The sequence below is a fragment of the Ascochyta rabiei genome, chromosome 22 (genome assembly GCF_004011695.2).
Source record: "Ascochyta rabiei chromosome 22, complete sequence".
Classification (NCBI taxonomy): domain Eukaryota; kingdom Fungi; phylum Ascomycota; class Dothideomycetes; order Pleosporales; family Didymellaceae; genus Ascochyta; species Ascochyta rabiei.
The window spans coordinates 848,214-864,744 of record NC_082426.1 but is presented as its reverse complement, the minus strand read 5'-3'; the positions used below and the strand labels follow the sequence as shown (position 1 = coordinate 864,744).

General features: G+C 51.4%; 8 protein-coding genes across 8 annotated transcripts, besides 2 other annotated features; 4 read left to right on the top strand and 4 right to left on the bottom strand.

The window, feature by feature from the left end:
* Positions 1-197: 197 nt before the first annotated feature.
* Positions 198-238: a dispersed repeat.
* Positions 239-385: 147 nt separating this feature from the next.
* Positions 386-421: a dispersed repeat.
* A 144-nt stretch (positions 422-565) lies between these two features.
* EKO05_0011514 (uncharacterized protein) lies at positions 566-2,060 on the top strand (the record flags this gene model as incomplete). The annotated part of the gene is made up of 2 exons (XM_038944253.1): positions 566-708; positions 767-2,060. 2 exons carry the CDS (start codon positions 566-568, stop codon positions 2,058-2,060), a joined length of 1,437 nt encoding a protein of 478 aa, XP_038792699.1.
* Positions 2,061-2,750: 690 nt separating this feature from the next.
* Positions 2,751-3,746, top strand: EKO05_0011513 (uncharacterized protein; the record flags this gene model as incomplete). Its single annotated transcript, XM_038947582.1, has 1 exon — positions 2,751-3,746. The coding sequence occupies one exon, from the start codon at positions 2,751-2,753 to the stop codon at positions 3,744-3,746; it is 996 nt and encodes a 331-aa protein (XP_038792698.1).
* Positions 3,747-4,126: 380 nt separating this feature from the next.
* EKO05_0011512 (uncharacterized protein) lies at positions 4,127-5,164 on the top strand (the record flags this gene model as incomplete). Its single annotated transcript, XM_038947581.1, has 1 exon — positions 4,127-5,164. One exon carries the CDS (start codon positions 4,127-4,129, stop codon positions 5,162-5,164), a length of 1,038 nt encoding a protein of 345 aa, XP_038792697.1.
* A 130-nt stretch (positions 5,165-5,294) lies between these two features.
* On the bottom strand, positions 5,295-6,667 carry EKO05_0011511 (uncharacterized protein; the record flags this gene model as incomplete). The annotated part of the gene is made up of 2 exons (XM_038944263.1): positions 5,295-6,199; positions 6,253-6,667. 2 exons carry the CDS (start codon positions 6,665-6,667, stop codon positions 5,295-5,297), a joined length of 1,320 nt encoding a protein of 439 aa, XP_038792696.1.
* An 820-nt stretch (positions 6,668-7,487) lies between these two features.
* Positions 7,488-9,163, bottom strand: EKO05_0011510 (Feruloyl esterase; the record flags this gene model as incomplete). Its single annotated transcript, XM_038944431.1, has 2 exons — positions 7,488-8,768; positions 8,822-9,163. 2 exons carry the CDS (start codon positions 9,161-9,163, stop codon positions 7,488-7,490), a joined length of 1,623 nt encoding a protein of 540 aa, XP_038792695.1.
* Positions 9,164-10,147: 984 nt separating this feature from the next.
* Positions 10,148-11,479, top strand: EKO05_0011509 (Salicylate 1-monooxygenase; the record flags this gene model as incomplete). The annotated part of the gene is made up of 1 exon (XM_038947580.1): positions 10,148-11,479. The coding sequence occupies one exon, from the start codon at positions 10,148-10,150 to the stop codon at positions 11,477-11,479; it is 1,332 nt and encodes a 443-aa protein (XP_038792694.1).
* A 153-nt stretch (positions 11,480-11,632) lies between these two features.
* On the bottom strand, positions 11,633-13,359 carry EKO05_0011508 (uncharacterized protein; the record flags this gene model as incomplete). The annotated part of the gene is made up of 4 exons (XM_038944369.1): positions 11,633-11,777; positions 11,831-12,522; positions 12,576-13,070; positions 13,126-13,359. 4 exons carry the CDS (start codon positions 13,357-13,359, stop codon positions 11,633-11,635), a joined length of 1,566 nt encoding a protein of 521 aa, XP_038792693.1.
* Positions 13,360-15,246: 1,887 nt separating this feature from the next.
* EKO05_0011507 (uncharacterized protein) lies at positions 15,247-16,173 on the bottom strand (the record flags this gene model as incomplete). The annotated part of the gene is made up of 1 exon (XM_038947579.1): positions 15,247-16,173. One exon carries the CDS (start codon positions 16,171-16,173, stop codon positions 15,247-15,249), a length of 927 nt encoding a protein of 308 aa, XP_038792692.1.
* Between the last annotated feature and the right edge of the window lie 358 nt (positions 16,174-16,531).

The window sequence follows — 16,531 nt, the reverse complement described above, 5'->3', positions numbered from 1 at the left end:
CAATCAGACTTACTGCAAAGAGTAACATTGAACCAACTGCAAAGCTCAGATCCTAAGGACAGTGGGTGACCGATATGGCGAAAAGCTTAACAAGTCCTCACTCGCAAATCGAACAGCCGCATCAACAGCAGGAGTTCATGCGCACAGCTTACTAGTCGATATTGTACACCACAGAAACAGATACAGAATATGCAATCTACTAGGGTAGCAGGCATAAGTAGTGTGGTTGGGCCTGGCAGTGGCTGGCAAAGTGAGCCTACCTATTCGGATATCCACAGCCACGCACAAGGCCTGCAGCAGGGGTAGTCAGCAATGAAAAGCTCTGTAATTAGTGTAAGATAAATACTCACAAGGTTTACGGTCTCAGTCAAATTCCTAGTGCCTTGACCCACTCACGCTACTTATGCCAGTTACCAGAGTAGCTGCGCAAACGTTATGTTGTGCAGGATGGCGTCATAATGTTATCGCTCCGGTGCGACGGATATATAGCAACACTGCCCATATGTTGCCAGTTTTACAGGCCAGGTCAGGTCGGTGAACATAACCTTCATTCTGTGAAGACAAGATGACTTCAAATGCCCGTATCAGTACTGTGGCAGTCATCGGCGCTGGACCATCTGGCCTGTCGGCTGTCAAAGCGTTGGATGAAGAAAAGTCCTTCGATACGATCCGTGTCTTAGAGCGGAAAGATAGAGTTGGGGGTACATGGTGCGCTACAAGCAATCACCCGTGTCCCTGTAAACAGTTATGGTCTGACTATGCCTAGGCTTTACGATGAACATCCCGACACTTTCCAGTCAACACTAGTCACACCACAGCGCAACACTGCCCCGCCACAACTTCCAACCTTCGCATCTCCTGCGCCAGAAGATACAACATCAAGGACCGGCTTGTACCATTACCTCGACAGCAATGTCGGAGCCACGGTCATGGAGTTCACCTACGCATCAATTCCAAAGATCAACTCGGCTCTGTCGGTGCGCCGCTTCGGCCACGCGAATCCTACTCGACCCTGGAAGGTCGTCGCTGACTATCTCGAGGACATCTTTGCAAAACACCTGCATCGAGTTACATTCAACACCACCGTTGAGCGCATTAGCAAGAACACGGAGACTGGAAAATGGGACATCACTCTACGTCGATCAGATGTACATTTCAAAGGTGAAAGCCACGACTACTGGTGGACCGAGAGCTTCGATGCTGTAGTCGTCGCAACAGGTCACTACAGTGTGCCGTACATCCCTAAGATTCCCGGCATAGAGGAGTGGTACAAACGTTGGCCTGAACGCCTCCAGCACTCGAAGCAGTTCCGCAGCCGCGACGCCTATGTCGACAAGTCTGTTGTAGTGGTTGGCGGCAGCGTGTCTGCTAGCGACTTCGTCCTCGACACGTACACTTCTGTACGCGGGCCCCTGATTGTAGCGCAGCGTGGCGAGAATGCGAACCCTGCGCTCGATAACATCTGGAAGCTCCCAGGTGTAGCCAAGAAGCCGACAATTTCAAGATTCACACTCGATAATGGCGGTACGGTGGAATTCAGTGACGGGAGCTGGGTTTCTGGTCCTGATGTGGATGTTGTGTACTTCGCCACAGGATACAGATTATCGTATTCCTTCCTTGAACCCAATCCTGTCACACCAAGGAATAGATTGGCAGGCTTTTATCAGCACGCGTTTAATGTTGCCGATCCATCACTCGCGGTTGTGGGACAGATCCGTGCTGCGCTCTCCTTCCGTGCGTACGAGTATCAAGCCGTAGCCGTCGCGCGCGTGCTTGCTGGACGTGGTACTTTGCCTTCCACAGCTGAGCAAAGGAGATGGGAAGAGGACAGAGTGAAACGTCTTGGGCCCACGCATATTTTCCACACTATCGCGCCAGATTTTGAAGAGTACTTCAATGCGCTGCGAGCAATTGCAAGACTACCAGCCGAAGGAACAGAGGCTTATGAGCTACCGAAGTGGGAAGATGAGTGGGCCAAGAAAGGATTCAGGGTCCTAGAATTGAAGTACGAGTATGCCAGGAATATTCTTGGCTCAGAGAAACTAATTGCAAAGCTCTAGCTTCTGGTACTCACTGAAATAATGTCAAATGCGACAAAATCCGCCGTTCTCATTGATATCAGCGCCCTTTATCCCGTAACTTTGCTGATGAATTGCAAGGGCGACTCATAGTCTTGGAATGCCGCCGAGGATGCAAGCATACCTTGCTTACAATGAATCTCCTAAACAGGCAGGTGAGAAACAACTCAGCTGGCAAACAATGAAGTCTTTTACGGCCGTAACTTCTATCATAAGGTTCGCCAAGTCCGAGTGAGACCCTTCGTTGGATGGACGGTTATCGTGTCTTCGACGTCCTGGTGAAGGACCTACAGTCTATTGATCTTGTACAAACACTCTAACAGGGCACTGGAAAACAGATCAAACGGTCCTAAATACCAGCGATAGCCGCTAAGAGCCGCGCTGCTTTCTTCCTAGTTAGCGTGTGGAGCACTTCCAATTTAATCTCTGGTCCGACCCAACTTACCCAATAAATATCCACTTTGGCGTACCTAATGCCAGCCTTGGTAATGGCAACGACCCCGCATCATCCGACAGAGACGGCCGCAAAGAAGGTTTATTCCACTCTGTATCTCGCAACACCAACCAAGACTGAGCTGACATCCTGAAGGGGCGCATCGTACAATCCAGAGCCTATAACCTAAAGCCCTCGCTGCGGGAAACACAGTATCAGCTAGTCATTGACAAGGCGATATGGATGCCTTCCAGAAGAAAACACTGAAGACCTCGCGTGGGTATACATACGCTTACTACGTGGCCGATGGGAATAAGTCGCTCCCAACTCTTCTCTTCCATCATGGCTGGCCCGACCATGCAGCCATGTGGAAAGACGTTGCCACAGGGCTCCGGTCAACAAACCATCCCATGATCATCCCAGATATGCTTGGATACGACGGTACAGATAAGCCAACCGATCCCGCTGAGTACCGTTTCGACAGGATGTGCAAAGACATCACCGAGATTCTCGATGCCGAAGGTTCGCCCAAGGTGGTTTCAATAGGTCACGATTGGGGCTCGAGCGCCGCTTCTCGCCTTTACAACTTCTACCCCGATCGAGTCGTTGGCCTCATCAATCTCAATGTTCCGTACATGCCTCCCAGTGGTGATGAGTTCAATCTCGAAAAGGTCAACGCCATGACCCAGCAAGTGTTTGGTGCACCGATGTTCTCCTACTGGGGAGTTCTCGCCGCCCCGGACGGCCCCAAGTTGCTGTACGATAATCTTGAACGTACATTCCGCGCGCAACACGGCGAAGGGAAAACATTGGCCGATCTTTTCACTGTTCCTGATGCTTTGAGGAACTACCTCATCAATGGCGGTCACGAGCACAAGCTGCGCCCGTATGCCCAGGATCCGGCGTTCAAGAAGACATTCATCGACCGTATGACACGTGACGGCTTCGAAGGCCCACAGTGCTGGTACCTTGTTACAAAAGATAACCATCAGAGTGCAAGCGACAAGACTGTTCCAGCTGAAAGGAAAGTTGTCAATGTGCCAGCGCTGTACCTAGGGTGCACAGATGACCCTGTTTCTCGACCAGAGATTATGACGCCATACAAGGAACAGTTGTTGCCTAACTTAGAGGAGGCGGAGTCGATTGATGCGGCGCATTGGGTTCCATATGAGGCGCCTGACGAGGTCGTTAAGAGGATCGCGCCGTGGTTGAAGAAAAATTTCGGGAAACAGTAGAGTGCCCGCAGTGGCGAAGAGAGATGCAAAAGATCCAAGTAACAATGGACGATCGACAATCTCACATAAGCTCCCATGGTCATCGCAGCGGACGAGAATGAAGAGGTTGTGTGCAAGTCCGTTTCCAGAACTCGGATTTCAGCAGGTCTCCGTTCTGATAGCCGAGTCTGCCGCGCAGCATGCTTACATCCAAGAGCTTGGCAACAACCACTGGACTTAGAGATGTTGTGAATGAACGGAATGGCACACTGGACTTTGAGTTATAACAGCAGTAATGGAGAAACTATAAATGCACCGCTTCCACCACGACAAAATGAACACACAAGCAGCAAGAACTCTACCGCATTAAAGCAATAGCAACCGCCTTCGAATTTCCTATCATGTACGCCACCCAGATTGTTCTCACTCTTGGTTATTTCCTTACCACTACCCTCTCATACCCCGACCATAACACGCCAAAATGGACGTCCCTCGCTCCCATCCCTATCCCTCGGCAAGAGCACACCACACTATACTTAGCACCATCCACGATTGTAGTCTTAGGCGGCATCATCCCTACACATGACAACAGCACGATTCCCGTCCGTACGACCTCTTTGATGCAATCCTACTCGATCCCAAACAACACGTGGACCGCTGCCCCAGCTTTTCCAAGAGCGATGAACCACATCAACGCCGCCGTTGTGAAAGGGGAACTGTACGTCCTTGGTGGCCTGGCAGACCACGAGACGCCACCAGCATGGCGCAGCGCGAGCGACTCCTTCGTCTACTCAACTCACACGCAAAAATGGTCAGGCATCCCTGGCCTGCGGACGGGAGAAGCGAGGGGCAGTGCAGCCGTCGGCGTTTACAAGGACCAGATGATACTCGCAGGCGGCATGACGGATCTCGAGCTCTTCGAGAACGGGACACAAGCCTCGGTGGCTGTGGTCAGCATCTTCGACACAACACTGAAGCGGTGGCTGGATCTGCCTCGCAGAGCGAAGTATATGCCCGAGGGGAGAGATCATGCGGGCGCTGCAGTCGTGGACGGCAAGATGTATGTCCTTGGTGGTCGCAATCAAGGACAGGAGAACGTGAAAGACACAGTCTTTGTTCTAGACCTCTGCGATCTCAAGTCCGGCTGGAAAGTGCGTAGGGCGAGAATGCCGACACCAAGGGGTGGTGTTGCTGCAGGAACAGTGGGGACGAAGGTATATTTGTTTGGGGGTGAGGGCGACAAGAGCACCGAGAGTGGCGTCTTTGATCAGGTGGAGGTCTATGACACTGTGAAAGACAAATGGGAGAGTGTGGGAAAGATGCGGATTCCGAGGCACGGTGCCTATGCTGTGGGTGTAGGCAACAGAGTCTATGTGCCGGGTGGAGGTGTGATGCAGAGCGGTAAACCAGTTGCGGACTTTGATGTGTTTGAGACCTGAGCCGGCGGTCGTGGTTTGTAAGTTTTGACGTTGGTCGTCTCCGCTGCAGAAGGCTATATCTGAGATATGCGACAGATATTTTTCATAGTCACTTTAATCTAGCGCTAGAGTAATGTCTTGCGTCTAACAGTTACTGCAACCTCTGTTCACCCTCCCTGATAGCCTGTCCATAATCTCCCGCATTTGGTGTCCGCAGAATTGTGTGCGTATGAAACTTCGCCGGTTCCTTGTTCGCCAGAAATACACCAGAGTGATGATCAAACTCGACTAGGATCACTGGGCTCTGCACACGGAAGTAGAAAGCATCATCGTCGCCGTAGCCACCGATCCAGCAGAAGTATGTTTCGCTAAAGTGTTTCTTGACTTGCTCGAGCTTCAACCGCCTGGACTTGGTCGGGTGATATAGGAGGAACTCGTTGCAGATGTCGAGGACGAGTTGCTGCTGCTCGGATGTGAAGTCCGATACTAGCAGACCTTCGTACGGTACAATACGGTTGTCGCGGAATGCACCGCATCGGTGGCGCTGATCGTCGGGCCCCCATGTGTCAGTGATGAGCTCGTCACGTTTCGATTCGTCGTTATTGGAGTTTCCGTAGACCTGCTTCATCCCTTCGTCTCGCAAGTTCTTGAAGATCTGGGCGGTCTTCTGTTGTTCCGGCTTCAAGCTTTGCATCAATTTCAGCCCCAGGTTTCCTTCTTTGTGTAGGATCTCGGTGCCTTTCCACTCTCCGTCATCGATGATATTGGGTTCTGCGCCGGTAAAAGAGGGGCTGAGAATGATCTGAGACCCCTTGAAGAAACAAGCAATATCCAGATGATGACCGTAGATCAGCCAACCCCACGGTGATGATGGCGATGAAGAAGGTGTGCCGAAAATGAGAAAGTTGTACGAGTATTTGTTCATGATATTGGGAAGCTTGACAACCTCGCCAAGGAAGTGGTTGATGCGCATGGCCGACAAAGCTTTCTTGTAGCCTTCTGGTGAGAGCGAGGCTTCTACTACCTTCAGCACTGACTTTGCAGTTGGCTCAGGGACTTTTTTTTCTAGTCAGCACAAGTATTGGGAGCATATCCGGGCATGAACTTACTCTCCTCAAGTCTCAGCCCAAAAGGCCGTAATAGAAACTCAGGGTTACTCCACGCTCGCCATTCTCTTGCATTAATCGGGTAAGACAGTTGTTTCTTCTGTTCCTCGTTCAGACCGCTTAACAACGCATCTACCTGATTCACTACGCTTTCTGTATCGAAGCCCTCATCTCTCGCCTCGAACAAGCCTTCTCTTATCTTTCCATCATTGGTTACTCCTTTGTAAGGCTCTGCGAGTAGCTTTTCCCACACTTTTGTTAGATCATACAACCACGGTGGTGCGCGGTTGTCTTGCATATCTTTCGCGTACTCGTAGACAGTCTGCTTCGCGGCTGTTGTGAAACGGGGTGTGCTAAGGTCGTGTAGATGCTGTCGGAAAGCGACAGACGCCTCTTCGAATGAGTTTCTTCGCGCCATTTTTGATGGAACCCAGAGGTTGCACGAGTGTCAGAGAATGGCTCGTTTGATTTGACGGAAAGATATAACAGTCGAAATGCGGAGTCGGCACGCTGTATGAACCACGTAGTCCTTAAGTCAGAACTTTGCTTTACGTTGCAGACAAAGCTGATCGGCGCCGAATCTGATCCCGAGTCTCCTGATCTTGATGTTTCTCGATGTCGCTCTTGGATCGTGTATTCAAGGATACGGCTATGCAAGGACGGGTAAAAGCTTTTCCTCTGCTCGATTTCCGATCCTGTAGCGTCACTCCACACTTTCGAGCGTTGGATTGGAATGCTGGCTGGTGACTTCTTCCTGATATTGCTGCGCGAAACGACTTTCCCTCAGTATAAGAGTGACAAACGAACGCGTCTTTGGACCCCACATGTGGATATCCTCGTTTGCTGGTGCGGGGCTTTCTAGTCCCCACGGAATCGACTTCGGCTAGGTAGCGGCCTCACATCTGGTGCCGTACAACGATCTCGCGGGTGCATTCGTACAAACATGCACAGATCATTGAAACAACAAAGTAACCGATGCAAGACGCTATTGCGGGGTGCTACAGATTATTCGAACTTACTGCTGCTTGTGGAAGAAGCATAGCCAGTGACACGCACGCTGCAGGCCCGATTATCGTGTATCTCGCTCATCGTTGTACGATTCCCTACTCACATCGCTCGAAACCCTTATTCCACTACCTCTATGTCGCCTGTCAGATTCGCGGTAGCTAATCTCGGCAGGCATCTAGTGCTACTTTACAGCAATGCGCATCCTTGGCATGTTTATTCAGTACTGTTATCTAGAATAGGCTCTTGCACTCCCAGTTCGCAGCGGCATTAACATCACCCTCACCCGTGTACTTTGCTTGCTTAGGGTAGACGCAAAGCGGTCTCTGTCGCAAAACCTCGTCGTGCGTCGTATCGTTGACGTACTTTGTGCCGATGATGTACTCGGGCACCCTGCCCTCTTCAACCCAAGCCATCATTGCCTTGAGGACATCATGCTCTTCATCTTCAAAGCCGGGAACGCTGTAAACATCGTCCGCCAGAGCAACCTGCTGGTTGCCACCAGCAAAGTACCACGGTGCATTCATGCTGGCCTGTGTACCGGAGCAGTGGCTCATACCAGGCACAAGGAAGTATTTGAAAAAGTTGTCAACGTCGATGCCTTGCGGCTTCAAAGAACGAACGACATGATCGTAGAAGTAGGGAGTCGAGCCGGTTGGGATGAGTGGATCTGCCATACCGTGGTATGAGAGAATCTTGCCTCCCTTCGCGTGGAAGCGAGACAGGTCAAACTCTACTGTCGCGTTTCCAGGGTTGATGGCATCGGACAGAGTGATAATTTCGTCGTTGTAGTCATTGAAGGACCAGTCTGGACCCTTTCCTAGGAAGTACTGTACGTACTGAGGACCGAGCGGATTAGGCGCGTTGCCTGAGAAGAACACGGGCTGTCCTTCACTGCCAAGCCAAAAAGATGGGAAGATGAAAGTGTTGTTCTCGCCAACGTAATCGCTGAAGATATTGTACACTGTATCGAGTTGAGGCTCCGTAAAGCACGAGGTAGCGTTGGCGGTGCTGTTAGAGCCACAGAGCAAGGTCGTGGGCTGGAAGTTGCAGCCGAGAGGGTCCGATATGATGTTATCGACAACGCCATCTTGCGGGTCGCACTGCTTGATGATCTCTGCATTCAACGTCGAGTATAGTGCGACAGGGATGTGGTAGTCGGCGGTAACGGGGAGGTTGTACAACGCAATGCGGGCAGTCCAGGGCTGAAGATGACTGGTCCACCATGCTGGCGCTCCAGCGACAATGCCATCGAAGTCCTCAGGATAGTACTCGGCCTCCTTTAAGCCTTGGCGACCGCCGGTCGAGCAACCAGAGTAGTAACTGTACGTAGCATTCTGTTTGTAGTACGCAGCAGTGATCTCTTTTCCAACGACAACGGATCCGTGCATGGCAAGATGGCCCCAGTTCTCAACACGGTCAGGTTGTCGGTACGCCCAGGTGCCGTTGCCTGAAGTAGAATTGTGGCCAGTGCCCGTCGAAATGGCAGCAAAGCCGTAACGTACACCGGCAGCCTGACAATGTGTAAGCTCTCAATCAGACTAGATACCACTAGTGGCAGGCCTACCATGTCGGCATAGTTGATACCTCCTGCAAAGCCACCGTTTCCGACAGCAAGAAACCGGCCGTTCCACGCTTCAGGAAGAAATATTCCAAAGCTGAAGGTTGTGTTGCCGACTGATTGAATCTGGACCGAGGCAGCACACAGAGCAGGTAGATTCGGAGGGCTGTCTGGGTAGCCAGTATCACTCTTGGGCACCTCGAAAGTCGAATTGGCGGCAACAGGGTACGCGAAATTTACGCTGGCACCTTCGGGGAGCGCGGCTTGGATCGCGCTCGGGGTGCAAGTGTAGTTCAACGCATGTGCAACTCCAATGAGCGCAGCGCCGCCTAGCAGGGTCTGCTTCATCTTGCTAGGGTAAGGAAAACAAAGTCCGACGTTTGCAGCACAACCAATACTTAAGCAGGAAGGAAAGAGATAAGATTATTAATCTGCAAGATATTCACACATGCTTGAAGACAATGAGACCTGGGGGCCCCTTGCTGCATATAACCTGGCAGACGTGGAGGATCAATTGGTCCATTTCATTTCGGGGATACGCCTGGCTGATCTTTGTTCGCGGCACTGTATTGCGGCATAAAACTTACTGCCTCAGGATCCACCTACATAGTACTTATACGAAGCAGGTTCATTTTCTTCAACATGACGTTTTGGGCCTAATTTTAAGATGCCTGACTGGTATCGCGCCGCTGCCGAGATTGACTGCGGCTCTAACCGAGCGTGGATATGTAGATCATACCGTCGCACCTCATGGCGCTGATGGTGGTCAAGACGGTGAAGATATACCTATCCACAGATGATGGGTGAGTGCTGTAGGAACAGAGCGGACCGTTGATGGCGCGTTTCTCTTCGTTAGTGGCCTGTGCTTGCCGCTAACGCCAGCATCCCCCTCTTTGGCGGGGTTGACCGGCAGATGCAAACATCAGCCGCTGTCCGAGCAGCTCTTTAAATTATCGCCAGGTGCATCAACTAGAATTCATCGAATTTTGCTGTAACAAGTAACGTGCTCCTTTGTCCAGTCATAGTCTGCTTGCGTACCTTTACCGCGAACTTGGAGGCGGCTAAGTGTTCACCCGGACCTCGGTGGTAAATTGACTACCGGGGGAAAAGAGCTTCAAGAGACCTGGAGGAATTGTGGATGGTTTAGGTGTGATCATAGGATAAAGAAGCCTCTAGGAAGCTGTTCTCGAACCGTTTGTTACATATCAACAACCTATCTCAACCGCTATACCAACTACAAAGGTCCTACGTCGAGCGTCATACCTTCCACCCCCTTCGAAGCTTGAAACAAAACTTGAACATCGATTGCAGCTGAGGTATTTTAAACACAACATGGCGGAGAATCTAAGAATCGCAATCATTGGCGCAGGCATGGGCGGGCTTGCCACGGCCCTCTCTCTTGCAAAAGCCGGCCACAAGAACATCACGGTGTACGAGCACGCGTCAAACCTCGGTTTCGTGGGCGCCGGTATCCAGCTGGCACCCAACATGGCCAAAATTCTTGATAAGCTGGGCGTATGGGAACAGATCGCCGCTGAAGCCGTCCAATGCGCAAACACATCCATCCGCGAAGGCGTCTCAGACAAAGAGCTTGGTTATGTAGACCTAGGCTACGTCAAGGAGAAGTACGGTTACCCACATATGGTCGGGCACCGCGCATCACTCGCGGGCGGACTGTACGAGGGCTGCCAAAAAGAAAGCGGTATCACGTTCAAGCTCGGCAATAACATCACAGATGCTCGCTTCGGCGCAAAGTCCACATTCAAGGTCACACCCACCAAAGGTGGCGAGCCTGAGACAATTGAATGCGATGTTCTTCTGGGTTGCGACGGCGTGAAGAGCAACACACGCGTCGCTATGCTGAAGGAGCTCGGCGAAACAGCAACAGTCAAAGACTCCGGCCAAGCGGCGTATCGCATTATGTTGAGCCGCGAGCAAATGTCCCCCTACCCAGAGCTTCTGAAGCTTATCGATAGTGACACAGTAACACGCTGGATTGGCGAGAAGAAACACATTATCGCATATTCAATCCACAACAAGCAAATCTACAACCTTTCGACTGCCCAACCTGACGTCAACTTTGCTGGCGCCCCAGATGCCCAGTACACGACCAGGGGTAGCAAGAGTGCAATGCTGGACGTTTACAAGGAATTCTGCCCTATGATCCAGACAATGCTGAATCTGGTACCATCAGACGAGGTCGTAGAGTGGAAATTGAGAGTACACGATCCGCTACCGACATGGGTTATTCACAGCATGGCGCTCGTCGGCGATGCCTGTCATCCAACGCTGCCGCACATGGCGCAGGGCGCGGCGCAGGCGATTGAGGATGGTGCTGTACTAGGTGTTGTTCTTGCTCCATCGCGGCTCGGGGACGCAAGCCCAGAGACGATTAACAAGGCCCTGAAGCTGTACGAGAAGCTCAGGAAGCCGAGAGCGGAGGCGCTTGTTGAACTTGCAGCAGAGAGTGGACGGAACATGCATCTTGGTGCTGGTAAGGCGAAGGAGGAGCGGGACAAACAGTTTGCTGCATTGAAGCTGGGGGGTGGCAAGGTTCCAGACAAGTGGGCAGATGCGGATGTACAGGCCATGGTGTATGGAACAAACGTGGTGAAGCAGGCCGAGGACCTGTGTCAGGAAGAGGGCCTTGTGGCGAAATTGTAAGTAACTTCGCGAAGGTTGGTCGTTATACATATTGCGTTTTACACGTTACGAAGCAATCAAATAGGTTCTTACAGTGTCATTCTGTTCATCGTTGAGCGCGGTCTTCTATGAGTGAAACGAAGACTTGCTATTCTTCAGCCGTTGCATATTCGTTTAAAGCCGATTGCTCATGTTGCCATGGAGCGCCTTGCCTTTCCAGTGGCAGAAGGCCACAGGGATCAAGGATCCCACGACTAGCATCGCAGCCACAATACCAGCGCTAGGAGAGAGCCCTACATTTGTAAACATATCTGGGAACCTAGGAAGTATTAGTAAAGGAACTCAGTCGCAGTTGTACATATCATCACTTACCAAAAGGGACCAATAAAGCCCCAGGTCTGCCTGACTAACGTGATGAACACACCAATACTGCCCGCCTCGTCAGGGTAGCAGTCGATAGCATATGTGATCAGTACAGTTGTTACGATCTGGTTACCCGCTGCTGCAATACCAGCACCGACGATGGGTGTGACATTCCAGTGGCCCTCCGGAGCCTGCTCGATGCGAATTAGGAAAACCACAAGACCGCAGATTGCTAGCAAGATACCAAAGTAGCTTAACCACAATCTGTACTCAGGGGCTGGTTTTCTCGGCGCAGTCTTTTTCGCACGTGCACGCATCCACAGGTCACTCGTGTGACCGCCGATCTGCTCACCAATGATGGAGCCGATGATGAGGCCAAGAAATTGGAGCCCTAGTTGCTTGGAGTTGAGGTGGAACTTTTCACCAAACAGCTGCGGGATCTCGACGGTAGTGAGGACCGAAGCGAAGAGAAATACCATTGCGTATGCGCATGCTGGAATCATTACACAGGGGTATTTGGCCAGCCTAAGGGGGGAGATAAACTCTATTGCGGTAATTGGGGTGGGGTCGATGCGACGAAACTTGAGATATGACTCCTTGAAGGCTGCGAACCCAGATACGGCGTGTTCCACGTTGTTGTGACGGATGAATCGTGTCTCAGGACCGAAAATTGAGTACAGGACCAATTGCACCCCGTTTATCTGGAATAATTCGTCAGGCCGCTTACATTACAGACGGATGTGGGAGTACTCACAATGGCCAGGATCCAGTAGATCCACCGATAACCCTCGTAGTATGTGACAAAACCGAATATGAGCGGCGCCAGTGGTATACCCAGCGTGATCATGACAGTCCACACACCCATATACCTAGCTCGCTCACTCTTGAAGAACGTCTCAACGACAACGGCGCTGCCTATGGCGTTCGGTGGCGAAATAAAGAAGGATTGCAGGGCTCTGCACGCAGCCATTGATGCGTAAGTGGTGCTCTTCGCGCAGCCAACGTTGAATGCCAGACTACCAATCAACGAGATGATAAAGATGGGTCTGCGTCCGTAACGTGTGGAAAGCGGTCTCCAGAACAGCGGTGCACCCCCAAGGATTGCGATCTGCAGCGATGTCAAGTATGAGGTTCGCTGCAGGCTAACACCGAGGTCTTCTGCAATGTTTTCGTAGGCCGGGATGATCGCTGAGGCGGCGAATGCGCACATGCAAGCATGGAAAGCCACAAAGACAAGATTCAGAACTTTCTAAATACGTCTCGTAAGTATATTCCTTAGGTACAACGGATAGTCGAAGACCTACTTTCCACGTTGGCCAGTTGTAAGGGTCCGCGTCGCCCATGGTAGGGAGCGGGTCGAGCTCAAGCGTGCCATGTCTCTGTAGCAGATACTGACGGTGCTCCTCTGAGAGATGAGAAGCTTCGACTGGGTCCAGATAGGTTCCATGAGTGGCGGCATGCTCGAGATCCTCATTGTATTGAGGAACGCCAGAGTCAAACTCTTTTTCGTTTGAGATGCCTTCAACTGCAGTAGTCATAATTGTCCAATGTTTGCACAAAGTGCAGATGTCAGGACAGAGCCTTTCGATGGAGATCAAACAATAGCAACATCACCTTCTTGTACCGGTTGTCTGGAGCCTACGGGGTAGCAAGGTCGCCGTGGAGCCCCCAAATGGAGTCCCCGGATTGTAATAGCGCGGCCCACGGGGTTCGGGGCAGGGAATAATTGCGGGTTCTCATCACAAGGCCATCGCTAGGCTTTGCAGTCTCGCCAACCAGCCCAAAGGACGACAATGGTAGCCACACACGGGATATGTGCACTGACACACGCTTATTTGTTGAACCCGTATTGCTTGTCAGGCGAACTTATGAGTGGGTCGTTGCTGTCTGGCAACGAGATTCGGCACTTCAGCGGCTGGCACTATGGCTATTATTTCCATTCTGCTCGATCAGCAGGATACATATGCTCGCTGGCCACGGAATTGCATAAGACATGCTTCCGCATCACGTTGCAACGTTGTGATGACTGTCAACACCTTCCCGCATACCAAGCTTTCTGCGGCTCTGACATCATCCGCGAACGGCAAGGTCGCCCCGCCCGGTGCAGCTTAGTTTAGCCGACGCGCCGGTAGCAATTTTAATACCGCTATCTTCTCATGTTTCGCATTGGCCAATACGTACGCCACAGATCGCACGCGCGTCCATGCCGCGGCTATTGCCGACGGGTATCGTTGTGCGTGTGGATGGCTTACCAAAGTGAGCAGTAGCCCAGCGGTTTAATCAAAAAGGTTCAAATGCTTAGACGCCGTGAAAGAGGGCTGCAGGCACTATCCGCGCTCGGCATTATATTTGAGACCGTGTTCAAGCACTTATGCTTTCGGGTATTCACGAGAACATTTCGTTTATGCAAGCTCGGGCGTAAATGTCACGAAGCATAACACGGTCTTTGGCTTTATCGACATTTGAGTGCGAGGCTATTTCGGTGTACGATGTTGTACACTTCGAAAGTTAAATAAGTGCGTGAAAGAATGGAGAAAAGATGCTGACGTAAGTAGCGCCTTTACGTTCGCGATGCGCTGTAGTACTTTCTGCCATCATATACAAACTATCTCCATTTGTTACAATGGGCGGTCACGATAGGGTCTGATGATTGTACACGGTTTAATAGATTGCAATCATTGGGTCGACGCTGGTTGTGTTACGATTCCGAGACGGCAACAATAGCATATCGTTCTTTGGCCATAGATTTCCGAGTACACTGACGAGTCTATTGCCAAACGACGTAAATATGTAGGCACAATAGTCACGAATGTTGTTCTTCGCCATCATCCACTGAAGCGAACCAGTAGCCAGGATCGGCTGAATGAACTCCTTTAGGCTACACGAATTCGCGATGAGGTGGCGAACGACCGGTAATCGGTACTGTTGGCATTTAGCGAATGGAAAATGAAGTAAAGACTCACAAAAATGACAGAAGAAACTCCAAATGGCCTAGGGCCTCTAAGTGGCAATACGAGCTATTGGGACGCTCAAAAACTATTCAACGCAGTTACGATGAACGCTTATGAGGCTGCGTCCAGCCTGGTCTTTATGTAGAAGGGATCATCTCTTGTCGTCGGTTGATCAGTTTCAATTGGTTGCAGAGACAGGATGGTGAGTGGAGGAGTCAGAGATCTTACCCAAGTTCGGGCATCGCGCGCCCTATGCCATAGAGCGGGCAAGAAAATCCGACGCACTAGATGTACAATCAAATGCGGATGTTACGAAGAGAGTGTATAGTATGTTCAAAAAGGCAGAAGTATCAACAAGAACTCCCTCTACGGGGACTCCCACACCAGTCTACTCGAGACACCTCAGCATCCTGCCCCAACAAATATGACTACTGTTCGAGTTGCAAGCAACCTGTACAGGGTGTATAGGTATATCTACAAGTTGTAGCGGGACTTGAGGTTCCTCCACCAGTCCCTCGCCATCCAAGCGTCGAACTCGGTGATCTCCATGGCGCTGCCAGCCAACATGATGAAGTTTTGAACGCCAGACGGAGTCCAGTCATAGAAGTCATCGAGGGCGAACGTGTGACCGACTTCGTGGAGGAAGATGTGAATGTTGTCTGCATCAAGATTCTCCATGAAGTAACCCTGCTCAAGGCGCTGACCCCAGTCACCACCAGCACCACCGTTAAAGCCCGGAGTAAGCCAGAGCGAGTTGTCATAGTGGCGGTCGGCACCGGCCTTGCAACCTGCATAGTTGCCGTCCTGATGGAAGAAGCGACCGCACGACTCAGCGCACTGAGGAATGCCCTCACTGTCGACAGCGGTGTAAACTTGGATTCCCTTGGTGTCACCAACGAGGATGCTCTTGTTCTTGACCGCCCAGCCAACAACTTTGACGTCGACGGTGGAGTAGGGGAAGCCTTCGAAATTGGCAAGCACCGAGATCCACTTGTTGTACTGCTTCTTCAGCGCAGCCTCAACCTTGGTGCGCTGGCTGGCAGAGACGGTGGCATCGCCCTCCCAACGAACGCAGTAGTTGATCTTGCCCTTGCCAGCCATGACTTGATCGAAGCCGTAGTTCTTGAAGCCTAGGGGGTTAGAGTACGTCTCGATCTCATGCTTCCAGACCTGGTCGAGACCCGTCTTGAGGTTCGAAGGAGGATTCCAGGTCTTCTGGGAAAGGTCGCGCTTGGCGGAGGTGGTGGCCCAAGCATTAGTGTCATCAAAGGTAAAGGTCTTCTCATCGAAGGCGCATACGGGAGCTGCTGAGCGACGGTGAATGTCCGTGTGGACGTCGCCAGGGATAGCGCCAGCGAGGGCGGTAGCGACGACGGTCGAAGCAACGAGTGAGAGCTTCATTCTGACGGATGTAGTGGTGTTCTTTCCGATGATACGGTACTGGAGTTGAAAGCAAATAGAGTGTGCCGGCACCGGTGATGTAAGAATGAATGTACAGACTCAAGTGAAGAGTCAAAAGGAGGATGGAAGATGAAGTGACATTGTACGCTGCAACTTCCACCACTTTATACAGATGCTGGTCAGTGGGCTCGCCTCGTATAGCATTGGCAAACACCGTGCGGTATTCTCCTGGCTCATACAAAATTCTTGACAATATTTGGAAACAAGTGTCAGTAAGTCTTGGGAGCCGTAAACAAAGCTTGGCAAGGGAGGATTGTTTGACTTGGTGATGCGGAGCGGAGACTTCTAGTCATGCACG